Source organism: Ananas comosus, linkage group 12 (genome assembly GCF_001540865.1).
Source record: "Ananas comosus cultivar F153 linkage group 12, ASM154086v1, whole genome shotgun sequence".
Taxonomy (NCBI): Eukaryota; Viridiplantae; Streptophyta; class Magnoliopsida; order Poales; family Bromeliaceae; genus Ananas; species Ananas comosus.
Genome location: NC_033632.1, coordinates 11,817,254 through 11,837,096, shown reverse-complemented (window position 1 = coordinate 11,837,096; position 19,843 = coordinate 11,817,254). Strand labels below are relative to the sequence as shown.

Here is a 19,843-nt window from a genome sequence, read left to right as displayed (position 1 = left end):
TATTATATTGAAAAATGCTTTTGATCCCTACTATGTTGTATTATACATTGTTAATACATTAACATCTATTTATATACATATTCTAATATATATCACATCAATTTGCAAAAATATTAATAATATATAAAAATAATATTATAGAAAATTTATAACAGTATTGTATTTTATTTTGCTAATTAAAAAAAAAGAATAGAGTAATATTTATACAAAAAAAATTAAAAATTAAGAGGTATATTTTAAAGTAATTAATACTTGACGGGTCTCCCACGCAATTATAATGAAAACTAATTCAAATTAAAATATAATTAAAAAGTTTTAAAAAATTATTAATTTAACGAAAAAATGATGAAGAGTCAGAGTTTACAGAGTCCAATAGTTGAGGGGTTTCCCGGAAATTTTACAAAGAAAGGTCGTCGCACTCTCTTTGTCGCTTGTTGCCAACGAGGAGTTCGATCAAATTCCACGATTATGTGAATCTCTTTCGCCCTTTTTTTTCCTTTTATGATCTATTTTTTTCAAATTTTTTCACCATTTTCCTGCGAATTTACCACAATTTTTCGGTCCAAAATTGAAGAAATAAAGAGGAGAAGCGTGGGGGATTATTAGCTATGGTTTGTTCCAATCATCTTCATTTTTTTTTAGTAATTTGAACACTTTTTTAGCTAATTTGGTGCTCGAAATAGAGTTTTTTTTTTTTTTTTTTACTAAATTTCATGTAAAAAGTGCAAAGAATAGGTTAACATTTAATTGGTGAATGGGGATTAGGGTTTTCTTATTTTATTGTGAGAATTTGTGATTTTTTTTTTTTTTATTGTTTGTGGAATCTTTGTATAAATGTGGTATTTACTGGTTAAAATTTCATGTAAAAAGTGCAAATAATAGATCAATTATAGATCCATTATCACAAGGAGAGTTTTGGTGCATAGCAATTTAGGGTTTCTGTTGGGATCAAATGTTCCATTTCATGGGATGTGAGAGTTAATGCAGAAGCTCAAAGTTTCGGATCTAAATCATGTTTAGGTTTTACTTTGCCACTAGTAACACAATTTTAATATGTACCTTGCAATTGCATTGCGTGGTTTAACGCTAACGCATTTGCAATTCACGATCTTGCGGTTTCGTTTGTTGCGCGTAACCGTCCCGTGGTTTTCGTCCCTCTATGCTTTTTTATGCCATTTCTAATATATTCTCAATGCGAGCACCTTACTGTGTAATCAGCCACAGAGTAGTAAAAGTGCTACAAATGAATCCGCAAGATAGTGAAATGCATATGGTTGTTCCCAACTGCTAATTTTGATGAGAAAGAGATTGCGAAGAGATCCTAAAGGAGCGAAAGAAGAAATATACATAGAAAACAATACATTTAGAGTGTTAGAGATAGAGTGTGCTCAGATAATCGATATTGAACGTCGATGCGTGTGAAGTTTGGGAAAAAAAATCCTCTTAACGTTGTCAGTTTCGTATATATTAATTTAGATTAAACTTAGACTTGTTTCTCGCTAATTTCTTGGTTTAGTTGTCTCATGCCTTCATTAGTCTTTTTTTTTACTTTTCAACTTTAGCATTGGAATCTTAAAAGTTCGATGACTAAATTTGATTTAAAAACACAAATGTAGACTTAATGCAATATAATAACTCTCGTGCTATAACGGCTCTTTCAGATGGGAGATGCCAAATCTACTTACACTGTCGACGATGCACTCTTATCTATGGGGTTCGGAAAATTCCAAGCCTTTGTGCTTGCTTACTCGGGAATGGCTAAGATTTCGGAAGCAATGGAGATGATGCTTTTGTCATTTGTGGGGCCGTCGGTTCAAACGGAGTGGGAGCTCTCTCCTCACGAAGAGAGCCTCATTTCGAGTGTCGTATTTATTGGGATGCTTGTGGGGGCGTATTCTTGGGGTATTGTTTCGGATAAGTATGGAAGAAGGCAGGTCCTTTCTCGGAACCTTCAAATTCTCATATTCATCTGCCTTTCCTTTTTTTTAAGCTCTTTTAATTTCATTCTCAAGTTATTGTTTAATATTGTCTTGCTAAATTGTTTTTCTCCTTTAATCTTGTGGAGTATCATTGTATGAACGATGATTTCTAGTATCAAAGCCAACACAAGAATCATTACTATCCATTGTCGCCTATGAAACACGAACATTTCAAAAATGTTCCCGTGTTTGTGTCGGACACGTTTCCTATTGAACACTTCAAGACATATCCGCCATCCGTCCATCATGTCTTCACTATGAATCAGATCCTTGAAGTTCATTCTTTTTTTTTTTTGGATTTGAACCCCACCAAATGCATGTTTTCAACTTTCCATTGAATCTGTAACTCTTTCTGAAACCATTGAGTTCCAACAGGACCTAAGTGAAGTTTCTACAATCAAACAACATGTTCGTCGAGGAGGTTTAAATCCAAAATCTGAAGTTCAGGGACTTGTTTCGAAATGACTATTGTTGGGAGGCTTCTATAAATTTTTTTTGCTTATCTAAGAAGACATGCTTTTGTGAACCGTCTTTTGAGAAAATGTATGAATCCTGTATAGAATGTAACTTCTTGTGAATACTTTTACAGGGTGGGATTCAACTTCACAGCCCTGATAACTGGTGTGGCTGGTTTTCTAAGCTCTTTCGCTCCGAATTATTTATCTTTGATTTTTCTAAGATTCATGGTCGGTGTCGGGTTGGGAGGCGGCCATGTGCTCGCTTCGTGGTTTCTTGAGTTCGTTCCTGCTCCGAACAGAGGAACTTGGATGGTCGTCTTTTCGGCATTTTGGAGTGTCGGCACGATCTTAGAGGCTTCACTCGCTTGGGTATGTCTATTCTCTTGAGAGTACAGTAGTTCTCTTTTCCTGTAAATTTGCTTTGGGATTCCCTATGTTTTCACAAGGTTTCAGTTTAGTGCTAAACCTCTTTAAGTTGTTCTAAAATTAAGTTTGTAAATCTTTGCATTCTGCTGCACTCTTATTCTTGTCATTGATTCCTCCGTCAAATTGGACAGAGACATCTACGTAAAATGCCATGTAAGTGTCACATAATAATCGCAAAATAAGATCACCAACCCTACCATGCAAATAAGAAATATATATGTCACTTATCTGGGACTATGGCACTTACACTGACTTTTCCGCACTTCTGAAGTAGGAAATAAATGGAAAAAAGTAAGATTGTTACGAATAAAACTGTCGCACTCATAATATAATCATCATAAGATTGTTATGATTACGGCTCTTATGTAAGAAACTGCACCTTGGGAGTGCAATGCATGCCAAAAGATTGTTATACCTCTTTTGACATTTTCGTTGTTCAAATTTGCAGTCTGTGATGCCAATATTCAGCTGGAGATGGCTTCTGGCCTTCTCATCCTTACCGTCCTTTGCTCTTCTTTTGTTCTATCCGATCACTCTCGAGTCACCTCGATATCTGTGCATGAAAGGCAAAATAGCCGACGCTATGCATGTTTTGGAAAAGATGGCGAGAATAAACCACGTGTCTCTCCCTTCGGGCAATCTTATTTCTCATCGCAAGATCACCGATCTTGATGATATCACCGATTCATCGGATGCTGTGAAATTGATTGCGAACAGGAAGAGCGGCGGTGTTGATCGCTCGAAGGATGCCGAAATTGGGGGATTTAATGCGATTTTGACTCTTTTATCACCAAACTTAATCAGATCGACCCTCCTACTTTGGATGGTTTTCTTCGGGCAGGCATTTTCGTACTATGCTGTCGTTTTATTGACCTCTGAATTAAGTAACGGAAATAGGAAATGTGGCTCAGAAGAGATGCCGTTGAGCCATAAGAATGATGTTGGCCTCTACAGGAATGTGTTCATCACTAGCTTTGGCGGTAAAGTTTAAATTGATTCGATACTCTTATCACTTTCCAGGAAATATAGGGTAATTACACCATTGGTCACTTACTTTCACGATCACTTAGGCCGAACTTCTGATTTCTGCTTCAATCGTCGGGTTACTCCATTAAAATCTGGTTGATTTCTTCAGTTGCCGCATCATAACATGAGATGATTTTGCAATCAATTCGTAGTCATTTTTGAGGCGATGCACCAGCTGAATCATCTGCCACATCATTCTTTTGTTAGGAAAATCAAAAGGACTTCGACACAGTGATGCGATTGAAATAAAAATTAGATTCCGATACATCACTTGCGTCAAGTTGAGGTTCATTTGACCTAAATATAGTTTCGAGATGAGTTCAGGGACCAATAGTGCATGTTCCCCCCCTAAAAAAGTATAGCAATTCTTAGAAGTGCTTTTTTTTTTTTTTTTTTCCTTTGCTTTTTTTCAGAGGTTCCGGGGCTTGTTTTGTCGGCTGTTGTTGTGGATAAGATCGGCCGCAAGCGTTCGATGTCTTATGTGCTTTTCACAAGCTGCTTTTTCTTACTCCCGCTTGTAATCCAGCAGAGAGAAGTACTAACGACGCTGCTCTTATTTGGTGCTCGGAGTTGTATCTCGGCAAGTTTCACCATCTTACACATTTATGCTCCTGAGGTTAGTTCTTTTCTCCTTTCCTTTTCTTTTGTAGTGAAAAGATGAGTTGAAATTCTGGCATTCTTGTGTCACTGCTTTTTACTGCTCTATTAAATTACACTCGACATATTTTTCTAGATTCAAAAGCACTTCACTTCTAACTTAGGGCTTGTTTGGCACAATCGAAGCTTCTGCTCGAGTACTATTTGAGCGACTTTAGTTTATTAAATCTTTTGACAACTATCCATTGGAGCAAAAACGAAGCTTCAAGCTGGAGCTTTCGCTCTCGGGGTTCATAAGTTTACTTTAACCATTGTTTTAGAAACTGGGCTGAACCGGCCGGTCGAAGCAGTCGGACCGTGACACGGTCCCTAGGCCCGTTCGTTTCGAACCATAAAACCAGAAAGCTTTAAAACCCATGCTGATCCGTTTGAACCAGCGGTTCAACTGATAAACCGGTAAACCGGCTCGGTTTTCATTGAACCGGTCCGAACTATCACTTACCATAGATCATCGCTCGGACAGTTCAATCGGTTCGGTTTAAAATTTTTTAAATAAAATGCATATAATATATTTATTATCTTTATTATTTTATGCATAAATAATTAATAAAATGTATTATTTATGACATCATGCTGACGTCAGTGGTTTGACCGGTAAAATCACCGGTTGACTTAGTCGGACCGTGACCCGCCATCTTTTCCGGTTCATAACCGGTTTCGAGGTTTAAAACATTGATTTTAACTCCTAGTCGCGGCAAAAGTTTTTAGAGTTTTTATTTACCGAACAACTTGTTTACTGAAGCTTTTGAAAAGCACTTTTTATCTCTAGCTTGCATGTTCGGCCTCGTTTCGGTGGATCTTTTTTACTAGAAAAAACGTTTGGCCAGCGAAAGAAACAGTCTCGATGATGTAGCAATGAGAAAGTTATTAGTGCTTTTTTGAACAGCTTCACTCAAACGCAGCCTCAGAAACAGCGTAATATCTTTTTTCCTTTTTTTCCTTCTTAGATATACCCTACCTCAGTTAGGGCAACCGGGGTCGGAGTCGCGAGCTCGCTCTCGAGGTTCGGCGGGATCTTGTGCCCCATCGTGGCCGTCGGCTTGGTCCACAACTGCCATCAGACGGCCGCGGTTCTCGTGATCGAAACCGCAATGCTCCTCTCGGGTGTTGCCGTCGCATTTTTTCCCGTCGAAACAAGCGGCCGCAGGCTCAGTGATCACATCTCAGTTTGATACAAAACAGATTCAAAATGATGTAATTTTCTCACTATTTTTATACCCCCCTTTTTTTTTGAATTTATTTACTGTGATGTATTCGTAAAAGAGTTTGTTTGGTTCACATGATTCGAAATTCCCGCGGGAATTAACTATAATATGTCAATTTTGTGGCCATATTTTCTTTAAATTAAGTAAGTTTTTTTGTTTTATCTTTAATAACTGGTTTACATTAATTAATAAGTTTACCATAATACTCTTTGTCTTTCTTATTTTTTTTAGAGGTCAAATAGCATGACAAATTAGAGGTGGCAATTTAGCTCGCTGTTTACGGCGGGATCGAATCGCTCGTCTAATAAACGAGCTGAATTTTCCAGCTCGTTTAATAAGCGAGCCGAACACGAGAAAGGGTCAGCTCATTCGTGTTCGGCTCGATAACAACTCGAATACATATATTTTATATTTATGTATATATATAAATAATTGATTTTTAACTTAATTTAAATATAAAGTCCAACTAAATTATAATAAGGTCATTTATATATAAAGTTTCAACTATTAGATCAAAATCAAATGGATAAGATCTTATAAATTTATTTTCTATACTCATCCTTTATTCTTTTAACTCATTATTCATGAGCCGTTAATAAGCGAGCTGAACACGAGTTGAATTTTTTGGCTGTATAATTTAACGAGCCAAACACGAGCGGGCCTTAGCTGACTCCTGTTTGGCTCGTTGACACCCCTATAATAATAATAAATATGAAAATTAGATTCTTATTGGGGAAAAAAAAAACTATAAATGGAGGAGGATTTTAAATTTTTAAATTTGGTAGCATTGTAAAATTTCGCGAGAACTTTTAATTTCTTCGTGCGTGACGCCCAAATTTAAATTTCCAAAAATATAGGAGGAGGATTGGTTATTAGGGTTGCAACAAATCAAACTTCAAATTATAATTTAGTTTAATAAATTTATATTTGAATTTTAAATAATTGTCAGTGTAACAAAAGTTTTCTTTTTCCCCCAATCCGTCCCAGAGTTAAAATTGTGATACTTTTCAGGGACGGCATTGTGATATTGGGATAGTACAGGGACTAGATCACAAATTAGAGAAATATCTCTTTCTTTAAGTATTATTATTATTATTATTATTATCCGTTATCAAATCAAGCATTATATATAAATAAATAGATATAAATAGATATAAAGTTATATTAAATTAATCCAATTAAAAACCACATCCGTTTCTCAAAACAATTCCATATCTCTATCTTAATTTAATCTCTTTCTCTCTATATATATGTGTATATTAATATTAATATTATTTATTATATATATATATATATATATATATATATATTATTATATTATTATATTATATAGAATAGAATAAAAAAATAGAGGAGAGGGGTGAAGCCGACGCCGACTTCTCGAGAAGGTTCTGGAACAAGTCGCCGACTTTGGCGATCAACGCCGGTAATGGCGACGGATCAAATCGGTGAGGATTCGCTCCTCGATTCGAACTTTTTTTTTTTTTCTCCCCTTTTTTTTGGGATTTTTTTTAAAGTTTTTGGGTGGGGATTTGATGTTTGTGGGCTTCTTTCTTTNCTGATTGGATGATGCAGCTGTTAGTGGGATTCGGTGGTCAAAGTGGGGCTTTTTTTTAAGTTTTTTTAAGGTAGGCGAAGAAGATTCTCGGCATACCCCAGATGCAATCTCAGCCGTTGGATCGCCCAACCGTTGGGTGTTGCTGTTTCCGCATCCTCCGGTTTGAGAGGTGGCAATCCAGCTCGCTGTTCACGAGCCGTGCTCGGTTTGAAATGAGCTCGAGATCGAATCGCTCGTTTAATAAATGAGTCGAACATGAACTGAATTTTTCAGCTCGTTTAATAAACGAACTGAATACAAGCTGAATTTTTCAACTCGTTTAATAAACGAGCCGAACATGTGCAGGGGTCAGCTCGCTCATATTCGGCTCGATAACAGCTCGAATATATATGTTTTATATTTATAAATATAAATAAATAACTAGTTTTTAGTTTAATCTAAATATAAAGCCCAACTGAATTATAAAAATGTTATTTATATATAAAGTTTCAACTATTAGATCAAAATCAAATAGATAAAATCTTATAAATTTATTTTCTATACTTATTCTTTCATAATTCTTTTAATTTATTATTCATGAGCCGGCTCGTGTTCGGCTCGTTAATAAACAATAACGAGCCAAACACGAGCTAAATTTTTTGGTTTAATATTTTAACAAGCCAGTTTGTGTTGCGGCTCGTTTATGAAACAAGCCGAACATGAGCGGCCCTTAACTGACTCCTGTTCGGCTCGTTGACACCCCTATAATAAATATGAAAATTAGATTTTTATTGAGGGGGAAAAAAAAAAACTATAAATGGAGGAGGATTTAAAATTTTAAATTTTGTAGCATTGTAAAATTTTACGAGAACTTTTAATATCTTTCACGTCAGATTCCTATTCGTGACAACCAGATTTAAATATCCAAAAATATATAAATAATTTAGTTTAATAAATTTATATATTTGAATTTAAATAATTGTCAGTGTAACAAAAGTTTTCTTTTTCCCAAAATCCGTCCCAGAGATAAAATTGTGATACTTTTCAAGGGACGGTATTGTGATATTGGGATAGTACAGGGACTAGATCACAAATTAGAGAAATATCTCTTTCTTTAAGTATTATTATTATTATTATTATTATTATTATTATCCGTTATCAAATCAAGCATTATATATAAATAAATAGATATAAATAGATATAAAGTTATATTAAATTAATCCAATTAAAAACCACATCCGTTTCTCAAAACAATTCCATATCTCTATCTTAATTTAATCTCTTTCTCTCTCTATATATATGTATATATTAATATTAATATTATTTATTTTATATATATATATATTATTATNTTTTTTTTTTTTTTTTTTTTTTTTTTTTTTTTTCTTTCTTCGGGTGTTTGTAGTTTAGGGGTGGGTTTTTGAATTTTTTTTAGGGTTTTTTTTCCCCTTTTTTTTTTTTCCTCAAGCTTAGCTCCTCGCTTAGGAGTGGCTAAACTAGGCAGCGGTAATGGCCGCAACTAGCGGTTTCAGCCGCTGAGCAAGGTCTTGGAAGAGCTCTTCAGCCGCAGCCGAAGTGGGGAGAGGAGATAAAAAAATAAGATAAGATATATTATATTATTATATTATTATATATATATATATATATATATATATATTTTTTGTGGTGTGATAGGCGCGATTTTGATGCGCTTTGTGTCGTCCGATTCAGGCGTGCTTTGAGATTCGTGCGAAAGTGGCCTCTCTTTTTTCTTTTTTCTTTGGTTTTGGTGGTGTCTTAGGATGGTTTCTTTTATCTATCTATGTATTTATTTGTTTATTTTTTATGCTTGTAGTTGTAGAACATGCTATGTGATTTTAGGGGAATTCTCTCTATATTGTTGTTGTTTTTTTTTTTTTTCGGGTGAAATTAGGTGTTGGTGGTGATTTAGGCCATGATTTCTAAATGATTTGAATTAGTGGGGATGAGTAAAAAATTTGTGTTTTTTAACTCATAAATAGGTGTTTAAGGATTATTGATCTTGTTGTAGAGGTGTTAGATGACACACACACACACACACACAAACACACATCACATTTGGTTTTAGCTTTTTATATTAGGGAGAATGTTGTTGGATTTTGAGGACCATTTTGTTGTTTTTGACTCATCTCAAAAGAAAACAAAAAAGGATTTTTTGAAAATTTGCTTGGGATGGGGAATAGGATAGTAATAGAGTTAGGCCCCGTTTGGAATTGTGGGGAGGTTGTGTTACGCGTGGCGACAAAGTACGTAATATTTTGTTCCGCATACTACAGTAAGTCGGTTATGATATATTTCCTGCGGTCTCTCCAAAAAATAGAAAAGTGTTCGCGTGGCGACAAAGTACAAAATATTCTGTTCCGCATACCACAGTAAGTCGGTTACGATATATTTCCTGCGATCTCTCCGGAAAACAAAAAAGCGTTCGCTATATATTTTCGCCCGCTTAGATCGCCATTATATAGCATTAGAGGAAGAGCACCTTCAAAGCGCATTTGAAGGTGTTTCAGAGACTCTGAAGTATCAAAACACGTGAGTTTGGCGGTCGCATTTCCAAACTAGGCCTCAGATAAATTACGTAAGATCGAGTAAGACTTTACGATTATACTACACGGTTGCAGGTTTTGAGTCTTAAGGACATAGTGCTCTCTTGTAAATGTGCATGTAGTGATTGATTTGGATAATTACTTTGAAATTACTTCTGATTTACATTGTTTGAGAACATGAACTGATCCTTCTTCTGCTCTAGACTCGATGCAGTCGCTGGAACCGTCGAAAGTAGAAAGCGAGAAGGAACCCACCACGGCTGAGAATTGTAAAGAGCAGGTAATTACTTCCTAAACTTTCTTTTTCTTCTTCTTCTTATTATTATTATTATGTTTTACTTCTTTTGATGCCAATTGTGTGTATTCATGTATCAGCCTCTTCATGATAAAGGTGCGAAGGCTATGGCTCCCAGCGATCTGTCAAGAGACGTCCAAAATTATTTTGGTTACACAAATGAAGGTGGCGAACATGGCGCTGTCGCCTACGCGCCGAATAGTTATGCTCCTCAGCCGCAAATGTTCTTCTCCGGAGGTTAGTTTTTGTCGCGCTTGCTTCTTCTATGTGTATATGTGTGCATGTGTACGAATACTGTAGAAAACCTCTTGTGTATGGTGTGTTTCCCTAGCATAAAGCTTACAGGTTTAATTTTGTGATCAGAGAAACATTCAAAATATGTGATCTAAGGGTATTTCCTTTGCCTTTTTGTTTAGATTTATCATGTAATAGTTGATTATAGTTTACTGTCTCCATGCATTCAAATGTATGAGAAAGAAGAATTTGACAAAATAGTTTGATTTCTTTCATATCTTCACCGTCTTTGTTCTCATCTTTTGTATTTGCGCATGCAGTATCCTCGTTATTTATTATTATATTTTATCATTGATATAACCTTTCTCTCTCTCTCTCTCTCTCTCTTTTACGGTTTTCTTTTTCTGGCGTAGGACACGAGAACCCTGCAGTTGGGCGGGAAGAATTTCACCATAATTTGTACAGTGACGGCTTGGAAGTCGGACCTAATGTAAATATCACCTCATTTTCTTCAATCTCTTCTTTCGTTCATCTTCTTGGTTAGAAAAGCTTTTTCTAACTCTTGTCGGCTATTTTAGGGTTTCTACGACGAGAATTCGCCGTTTATGTTCCACACCGGATACGGGTACAGTCCCCATATCCCTTACGGCCCCTATTCTCCGGTTATGCCACCTCTACCTCTGGTTAATGGAGATATTCACACTTATTCCGCGCAGAGTATTCCATTCTCAGAACCTTACTACCCGCAACAACCAATTCCACCTACTATGCCGTATCTGAGTTATCCAGCCTCGATATGGGAATCCGGTGCAAATCCACCGGTCGATCCACGAGCGGCTTTTACTCCCGATTCACTGAACACAAGTAGCTTATTATTTCAGCAAATTACTGGTTTTCCTTTATCCTATGGTACTTTTTTCGGTGGAAGTAGCTTTTCCTTATTCTCGTTAAATTTTTTTTATTGGCTAAAATGGTGAAAACCGCTTATAACAATTCTTGGGGGTTTGTTGCAAATTTAGTCATTGGACTTTGACCTTGATTCGATTCCAAGTCGAAATTTGAGGATTGAATTGATCACGGTCAAACTTCAGAGACTAAATTGTTACAACTAAAGGTCGTAGGACGAAATTGGAATGCGGCTCAAATTTCATCTACTAAATTTGTAATTAGTCAATGTCAACCTGCCGATATAGTTAAATGTATATTCGTCTCCGTGCTCGATAGTTATCGACTGAGATACACCGGCCGAAAGGACGCGAAACTTTTTGTTTAATGGGGGTAAAAAAGTACAAATCCCGCAATTTATAAGGCGTTTTTTTCTGCAAGTTAGCTTCTAGTCTTCATGGATTTGCGTGACTTTGTTTTTTATTTTTTTTGTCTGGTTTTTTTTTTTCTCGGTCAGATTGGTTATCACAAGATGGGTCAGGTTCTGTAAATCCATTCTCTCCGCTGGCTGTTCCGCCTCAGCATATTGGTGCGCCTGGACCATTTTCGCAAAGCAACATACCTTTACCTCATGCAATGGTATTATTTTAATCTTTTTTTACGTTCTTTGTTTCGTGAGAAAAAAAAAAACAAAGGAAAAAAAAAGAAGAAAACTATCTCAATTACAAGCATTTTGAAGTAACAATCACGTGTAACTTTGCATATTTTCAGTGGACCTGTTTGGAAATTTAGTTGACTAATTTGCAAATTTTTTTGCTCTTAACTCTGGGCAAATTATTTCAGTAAAGACGCATTGACACTACCTATGAAAGTTCATTTCGATATGATTTAGTTTCTGAGTTCAGCGCCTAATCTTTCATTTTTCGTGATTTTAGTATCGATTATCTTCTAAGCCCTAACTTTGCGATGTCCTTACCGTTTTACTTTGTAACTTCTCAGAATCAAAGACCCGTTGTTTTCGGATCCCCAAACAGTTCTTGCGACGCAGTGCATTCTTATGGGGAGCCCAGTCCAAACGTTGGCGCTAATAATAGAAGATTGGCTCCCGCTAACAAATCCAAGAAGCAGGAAAATGGAAGTGCTTCTCCGATAAGCTGCAATGGGTGTCTAGACTTTCTCCATGAGCTAAACCGGGGCCCACGAGCTTCTAGGCCGAAGAAACAAGCTACGGAAGAGAACTCTTCGCTCGAGAATAAAAATGAAGAGGCTTATTTAGGGCTTTCTCGCGAGTTGTTCATTACGGAGTATAAGGTTGCCATGTTCTTCGTCATTAAATCTTTTAGTGAGGATAATATCCACAAGTCCATTAAGTATGGCGTTTGGGCTAGCACGCCAAGTGGGAATAAGAAGTTGGATTCTGCTTATCACGGAGCGAAGGAGAGAGGAGATCCATGCCCGGTTTTCTTATACTTTTCGGTAAATTTCAAGTCTCTTTATCTCTTTCTTTTTTATTTTCAACATGCGGTTGCCACAGAAGCAAGCGTGTAAGTACCATGACACGGGGTGTGACGAGCACTTGCCAGCACGGTACGGTATGGTGCGTGTTGTGCCGATATGTGCTATTCATAGTAATAATACCTGTGTGCCAACACACAATGATTATTATCCTAATTGATTATTATATATTTTTTATCAAATCTTATGCACTTTATTGATGTAATTGCTTGCTAATTTCAAAGAAAAGATGGTTTTTCAACCGTGGCATCAGCACGGGGATCGTATTGTGTCGATATAATGTCGACACGGTATGACTTGATGGGCACACAGTCCGTGCTGATGGACAACTAAATTCTTGGACAAAAACTTTGTTGTACTCGATAGTCTTTTTTTTGAAAAAAAAAAAAAAAAAACTGTTTCTTGAATTTGCAAGGGGGATTTTTTTTTTTCTTTTATTCTTGCAAATTTAGCCCCATTTTTCGACTATTATGACGAACAGCCTCTCCATTACACGACCATGATTGAAAATTTTAGACAATCAATGCGCAAAAAAACTGAAAAGTGGGTATAATTTGTGCATAAATTTACATATTTTTGAACTATTTGTGTAGTTATGCATTGATAATCCAAAATAGTGCGCAGCAATACTCAACAAGAGAGAGCACAGCTTGGTCCTAAGAGTCGAAAACCGGGTTTAAGTTACGTCGATGAACAAAACATTATTATGTTTCTACAAACTCACAAAAAGAAAGCTTTACCTAATTATTCTACTAATTTGAGTTATTATTGTGACCTGTACCGGTCGCGAACAGGTAAATGCGAGTGGACATTTCTGCGGGGTGGCTGAGATGATCGGGCCCGTCGACTTCGAGAAGAGCGTGGATTTTTGGCAACAAAATAGGTGGAGCGGGTGTTTCCCGGTTAAGTGGCGTATCGTAAAAGATGTACCGAACAATCTCTTTCGCCATATCGTTCTCGAGAACAACGATAACAAGCCCGTGTCCAACAGCAGAGACACCCAGGAGGTAAAATAAAAAAAAAAAGCTCTCTTCTCGCCTATATTGCGTAGTATTTCTCAAGTAAAAACGTATCGACCTTACCCTTGCTTAAGTGGTGTTTGGTTTCTTGAAAATATCTTAGAAAATAGTTATATGGCTGGAAAAGTGTTTTCTGTTGATTTTATGTAAACTTACTGTTTGCGTTTTTCGAGCTTTTTATCTGGTAAACGAAAACTGCCGAAAAAGGTGTTTTATTTCTCTGAAAAACTGATTTTTTTTTTTCCTCAGAAAACAGCTTTTCAGGCTTTTCTGAGTAACCAAACACCCTCTTAGAGCTTTAAAAACTTTGATTTTATTACCTAATCTTATATTCCTTTTCATTAGAATTTAGTTTGGAATTTAATGGTTTATGTCAAGATAATTGTGTAAATGCCATCAAATAACACAATATATTAGATTGCAAAATATTTTCCCAAAAATGTTAAAATATGTAGTACTTGAATCAAAGCTGTGGCGTCGACTTCGAAATACGCAAATATTTCATCAAAAATGTTGAAATATTCTTTTGTTTCTTAGTTTGTTCAATTAACCATTCTATTTTTAACTTGGATAATTTTTAAAATTTACCATGATAAAATTGTGTTAAAAATGTGTGGAGACTCAATTTGCATTAAAAAAAAAAAAAAAAAAAACTTGCAGGTAAACCTGGAACAAGGTCTAGAGATGCTAAACATCTTCAAGAATCACAAAGACGAGACGTCGATTCTCGACGACTTCGGCTTCTACGACAAAAGGGAAAAGGCAATTCTGGAGTATAAGCAGAAGCAGAAGCGCGAAGCCGTTTCCACCGAAGCCATAAACCGGATTTCCGAGAACTTTTCACGAGCTATCCAAATCGGCGAAAGTAACAACGCGGAAAATACGGATTGAGAATAATATCTCTATTGATGAGATCTGAATCCAAGTACACCAACCATTGAAGAACATAGCTTGAGAATGAGATTTAGTTCATAACTTTAGTTAGTTTCTTTCTCTTTTTTTTCCTTCTTATTTATCGGAATTACGAGGAAATTCACGGTCTGCGGGTTAAAATGTGTAGTATATAATTTTTTATTTTATTTTTTACCGCGGGTGCGAAATTCGTAGTCATTTTTTGTTTTTTTATATTTATTTTTTAAAATATAGTGGGCAGGCCTTAAAAATCCTTTTGTGAAGTCCCTAATTGGAATACTAAGAAGGAATAAGATTTTTTTTTTTTTCTTTCTTTTACTTCTTAGTGAATTTATGCTCATTTTGTATCATGTTTGTGATTGTGGTTGGATGGGTACATAAATTGTGAAACAAGCTATAAATTACTTTTCATTTACATGAACCCAATGATCCACTTTTTTTTTTTTCTTTATTTTGTTATTTTATTTTTATTTTTTAGAAAAAAGGTGAAAAAGTTAAATCTAAGAAGAAAAAGGATAATTCTGATAGAAGCAACTTTTAATGTTTGCAATTAGATTTTAATGATGAAAAAATTAATTAAAATAAATAAATAAATTTAGTATCTTTATTTGAAAAAATTAGAATGTTGGAGACAGTACACAAATGAAAAACTAAGGTTAAAGACCAATGGTGAAATTAGCTCACCTAATTATATATTTCCTCATCTTAAACCAAATCTTAAGATTATAAAATACTTTTGATCCACACTGATGTGATTTTTTTTTCTTTTGAATGGTTTATTGTATGTTAGTTACATATGGATAAGACATCCTTTCATGGGTTTGTTTTGAGAAAATGATGGGTTAATGTCCTTTTTTTGGAATTAGTGTCATTTTATTGGTAGTTTAATGAAAGTGATAGGTTAATAATTTACCATTTATGACAATGACATAGAATGGTTTTTTAATAATGAAAATGTGGGGGCTAAATAATACTTCTTGTCCTCAAAATATACCATATGTCACAATTCAGTCCTAAAACTTTAATTTGCTATGATTTCTAAATTTTTTTTTTTTTTATTGTTGCAGCCAAATGGGACAGTGCAATTTAGTTGGCTGAATATTAATATTTTGAAAATGTGATGTTGCTATGATGTCTTTTACTATATTATCAGCTATACTACTGGTACATTATTTCTATATTAATGACGCTTAAGTACTTAGTCATCTTAATTGGACTATGATACTTAATGATAACAATTTAAAAAGTTCGAGATCGAAACGACAATAAATTCAAGTTTGAAAACGAAAAGTATAATTTTGCTTTATCTAAATAATCTTCCTAGAAGCTAAGAAGAGTTTTTTTATTAGTACATTAGAATAGAGTTGACCTGGAATGCTATCAATAGCAAAGGGTTCATTTGCCATCATTTATTTTCGTTGATGAAGGTTTCAAATTGACGATCGGCACTGTTGAACATATTCTGTACCACTTGAATTATCTAGAAATCAAATTTCACATCTTTTCGACATCATTGGCCTCTAATAATCAAAGGATTTCAAAATTTATAATTTTAACGGTGAATACGATATGTTTTTTTGTTTAACGGTGTAAAAATATTGACTTTTGAATAAAAAATTCTTCAAACTATTTAAAGTAAGATATTTACTCTTGATCTTAATTATAATACTCCTATCATCACTTTTTCCAAGATTTTTATTTTTTGCCGTCCATTTTTTTGTCCACTTGATACATATAATTTAAAATTATTTTTAAAATTATAATATCAAATTTGAAACTTTGTAAAATTTTAATTCAAATTTAAATTTTTAATTTTAATTCAAATTCAAATTTTTAATTTTAATTGAAAATTTAAATTATTTTAAAATAAAATTTAGTAAAAGTATTATTATATGCAAACATCGAAATTTTTTTGTCAAACAACTTTATAAAATAACTTCAGAATTTTTTTTTCTTTCTAAACTCAGCTAAACGCTCTACATCTTTTAACTAAAATTAATTATCCAAACCAAATTTAATTATGTAAAAATTATTTTTTCAGAATTTAGACCTAGTGACTAGGGGTGGCAAATCCAGCTCGCTGTTCGCGAGCCAGCTCGTGTTCGGCTCGAAATGAGCTTAAGATCGGCTTGCCCGTTTAGTAAACGAGCCGAACACGAGTTGTTTTTCAGCTCATTTAATAAACGAACCGAACACGAGCTAGGGTCAGCTCGCTCGTGTTCGGCTCGATAACGAATACATATATTTTATATTTATATAATTTATTTAATTTATATTTATATATATAAATAAATAATTATATATAATATATATTTTTATTATTTAAATTTTAGCAAAATAAAAATATAAATGCCGAGCTTAATTATAAAAAGACTCATTTATATGTAATTATTCAACTATTAGATCAAAGTCTAATGGATAAGATTTTATAAATTTATTTTTTATATATATTTAATCTAATTTTTTTTAATTTATTGTTCGTTGGCTAGCTCGTGAGTCGGCTCGTTAATAAACTAGCCGAACACGAGCTGAATTTTTCAGCTCGATACTTTAACGACACAGCTCGTGTTCGGCTCGTTTAATAAATGAGCTGAACACGAGCCGACCCAGCTCGCTCGTGTTCGGCTCGTTTACACCCCTACTAGTGACCATCCCATAATAAGTGTTTGTACTATTATAAAAAAATAAAATAAAATTTTTATCACTGTATTAGGAGAAAAAATAAAAAATAGCAAGCAAATGTTGTTATTTTTGGATAGATGTGAGCTTTTGGTGCTGTGACTTTTATGCATGAATGAATTATTATGATTGGAGAATTACTCTTGGCTCTATCTTGAGTAGGCATCATTTTCTCTCTTTTCAAAAGCTGATGATTTACATCATTATTTCTACAAAAAGACAAGGATTGATGTTTAATTTTTTATTCAAATATTTTCGCATTTTGTTTACTTTAGTACTTTATGATGATTTAAATTATATCAATTTAGTACTCTGTAATTTTATTTTATTTTTTTTAATTATCAATTTTACTAATTTTTTTCGTTAAATCAGTGATAAAGTTAAAACTAAGCATGTCCTAGCATTTCTAGGTGAACTAAATTTAAATTTTGAGCCAATATTTAGCGCGGGGGTGTTTGCTTATTTACCTATAATAGCTATTCAAATTTTTTAAATTTATTCTGAAATCACCAAAATATTCTTTCAAAACCCAGATCCCATTAATAAATTATAAAAGTTTTAAAAACATTTGAAGAGATTTTTCATAAATTAAATAAGAATATTTTGGCCGATAAAAAATGTATTAAATATTTTTAAAATTTTGAAAGATGTATTAGATGTTTAATTTTTTTTAAAGTCAAATAATTCCCAATATTGGTCATAAATGTTTGTACTCTGCTGACTTTGTTGGCATGCCCAAGACAGGTGTGAAGCCAAGCTGGAGGGATGACTGCCACTTCAGAATAATTGGCCAAACACTTGAGTGCAAGACTTACTGACAAGTGCTGACAGCAGACTGCGAACTGCAGAGTAGGGATGCAGATCGGGCGGATCTTCGGGCGGGAGCCTCTCCAACCCGCACCGACTACCAAAATTTTGCCCAAGTCTCTGATTCTAAATCCGTGACGGGTTGAAAAAATATATCTTATGATTCGCGCCACCTCATAATCCATCTCTTACTGATGCTTCTGAATTTGCCCCGCCAATTACTATTTTCTTAAAAAATTATAAAATTATTAATTTTTTGTAAAATATAAATTAATAATTTTTTAATAATAATGAATAATATTACTAAGTTATATATAAAATTAACGACATTAATTATAAAGATAAAAAAATATCAATCAAATTCGAAGCAAAATTCAAAAGTTTCAAATATATGAGAAATAAAAGCACCAACTTATCTGTATTTTAAACTTTTTTTAATAGGTATATTATTTTGTAGGAATTTTTTTTAAAATATAAATAGTTTTCGGGACGGATCATTGCAGGGCGGATTCGGAGTGGGTCAAATTTTTTTTTATTTTCTGCCCTAAATTCATCTCGGATCATGAAAATTATGTCGTTTCATGTCCGGAATCCGTTTAATTTTTTTTGTTTACTGCCCCATTCGGGATGAATTGGGGCGGGAGCTCCACCGATCTGGATCCGTTTGTCTCTCTACTGCAGAGTAATTTGTGTGGCAATTTTGCACTAAAGTTCACTTCTTTTTTTTGAATTTTTAAAACTTGTTTTACCTTTTTTATTTTTTTGGGCAATTTTAGACTCGAATTTTTTTTTTTTAGTAACACTTGGAACTGAGGGAGCTTCGGATAGCTCTGATACCGTATAATCCAAAAAAAATTAGTTTCATAAAAAATAATNATAAAAAAATAAAATAAAATTTTTATCACTGTATTAGCAGAAAAAATAAAAAACAGCAAGCAAATGTTGTTATTTTTGGATAGATGTGAGCTTTTGGTGCTGTGACTTTTATGCATGAATGAATTATTATGATTGGACAATTACTCTTGGCTCTATCTTGAGTAGGCACCATTTTCTCTCTTTTCAAAATCTGATGAACATCATTATTTCTACAAAAAAGACAAGGATTGATGTTTAATTTTTTATTCAAATATTTTCGCATTTTGTTTACTTTAGTACTTTATGATGATTTAAATTATATCAATTTAGTACTCTGTAATTTTATTTTATATTTTTTAATTATCAATTTTACTAATTTTTTTCGTTAAATCAGTGATAAAGTTAAAACTAAGCATGTCCTAGCATTTCAAGGTGAACTAAATTTAATTTTTGAGCCAATATTTAGCGCGGGGGTGTTTGCTTATTTACCAATAATAACTATTCAAAATTTTTAGATTTATTCTGAAATCACCAAAATATTCTTTCAAAACCCAGATCCCATTAATAAATTCTAAAAGTTTTAAAAATATTTGAAGAGATTTTTTATAAATTAAATAAGAATATTTTGGCCAATCAAAAATATATTAAATATTTTTAAAATTTTGAAAGATGTATTAGATGTTAATTTTTTTTTTTAAGTCAAATAATTCCCAATATTGGTCATAAATGTTTGTACTCTGCTGACTTTGTTGGCATGCCCAAGACAGGTGTGAAGCCAAGCTGGAGGGCT

General features: G+C 33.9%; 2 protein-coding genes across 6 annotated transcripts; both read left to right on the top strand.

The window, feature by feature from the left end:
* On the top strand, positions 382 to 5,877 carry LOC109718382 (organic cation/carnitine transporter 7-like). Of its 2 annotated transcripts, none has more exons than XM_020244595.1 (6): positions 382 to 470; positions 1,662 to 1,930; positions 2,569 to 2,806; positions 3,312 to 3,843; positions 4,303 to 4,505; positions 5,494 to 5,877. In XM_020244595.1, the coding sequence occupies exons 2-6, from the start codon at positions 1,662 to 1,664 to the stop codon at positions 5,716 to 5,718; spliced, it is 1,467 nt and encodes a 488-aa protein (XP_020100184.1). In that variant the 5' UTR covers positions 382 to 470; the 3' UTR covers positions 5,719 to 5,877. The 2 variants fall into 2 exon arrangements, with proteins under 2 accessions (XP_020100184.1, XP_020100183.1); XM_020244594.1 differs by having other exon boundaries at positions 407 to 611.
* On the top strand, positions 5,661 to 15,030 carry LOC109718380 (YTH domain-containing family protein 3-like). Of its 4 annotated transcripts, none has more exons than XM_020244592.1 (9): positions 5,661 to 5,740; positions 10,056 to 10,132; positions 10,228 to 10,384; positions 10,795 to 10,871; positions 10,960 to 11,290; positions 11,784 to 11,905; positions 12,266 to 12,742; positions 13,576 to 13,788; positions 14,461 to 15,030. In XM_020244592.1, exons 2-9 carry the CDS (start codon positions 10,061 to 10,063, stop codon positions 14,689 to 14,691), a joined length of 1,680 nt encoding a protein of 559 aa, XP_020100181.1. In that variant the 5' UTR covers positions 5,661 to 5,740; positions 10,056 to 10,060; the 3' UTR covers positions 14,692 to 15,030. The 4 variants fall into 4 exon arrangements, with proteins under 4 accessions (XP_020100181.1, XP_020100182.1, XP_020100180.1 ...); XM_020244593.1 differs by lacking the exon at positions 5,661 to 5,740 and adding an exon at positions 7,068 to 7,199 and having other exon boundaries at positions 10,960 to 11,245; XM_020244591.1 differs by lacking the exon at positions 5,661 to 5,740 and adding an exon at positions 7,068 to 7,199 and having other exon boundaries at positions 10,960 to 11,272.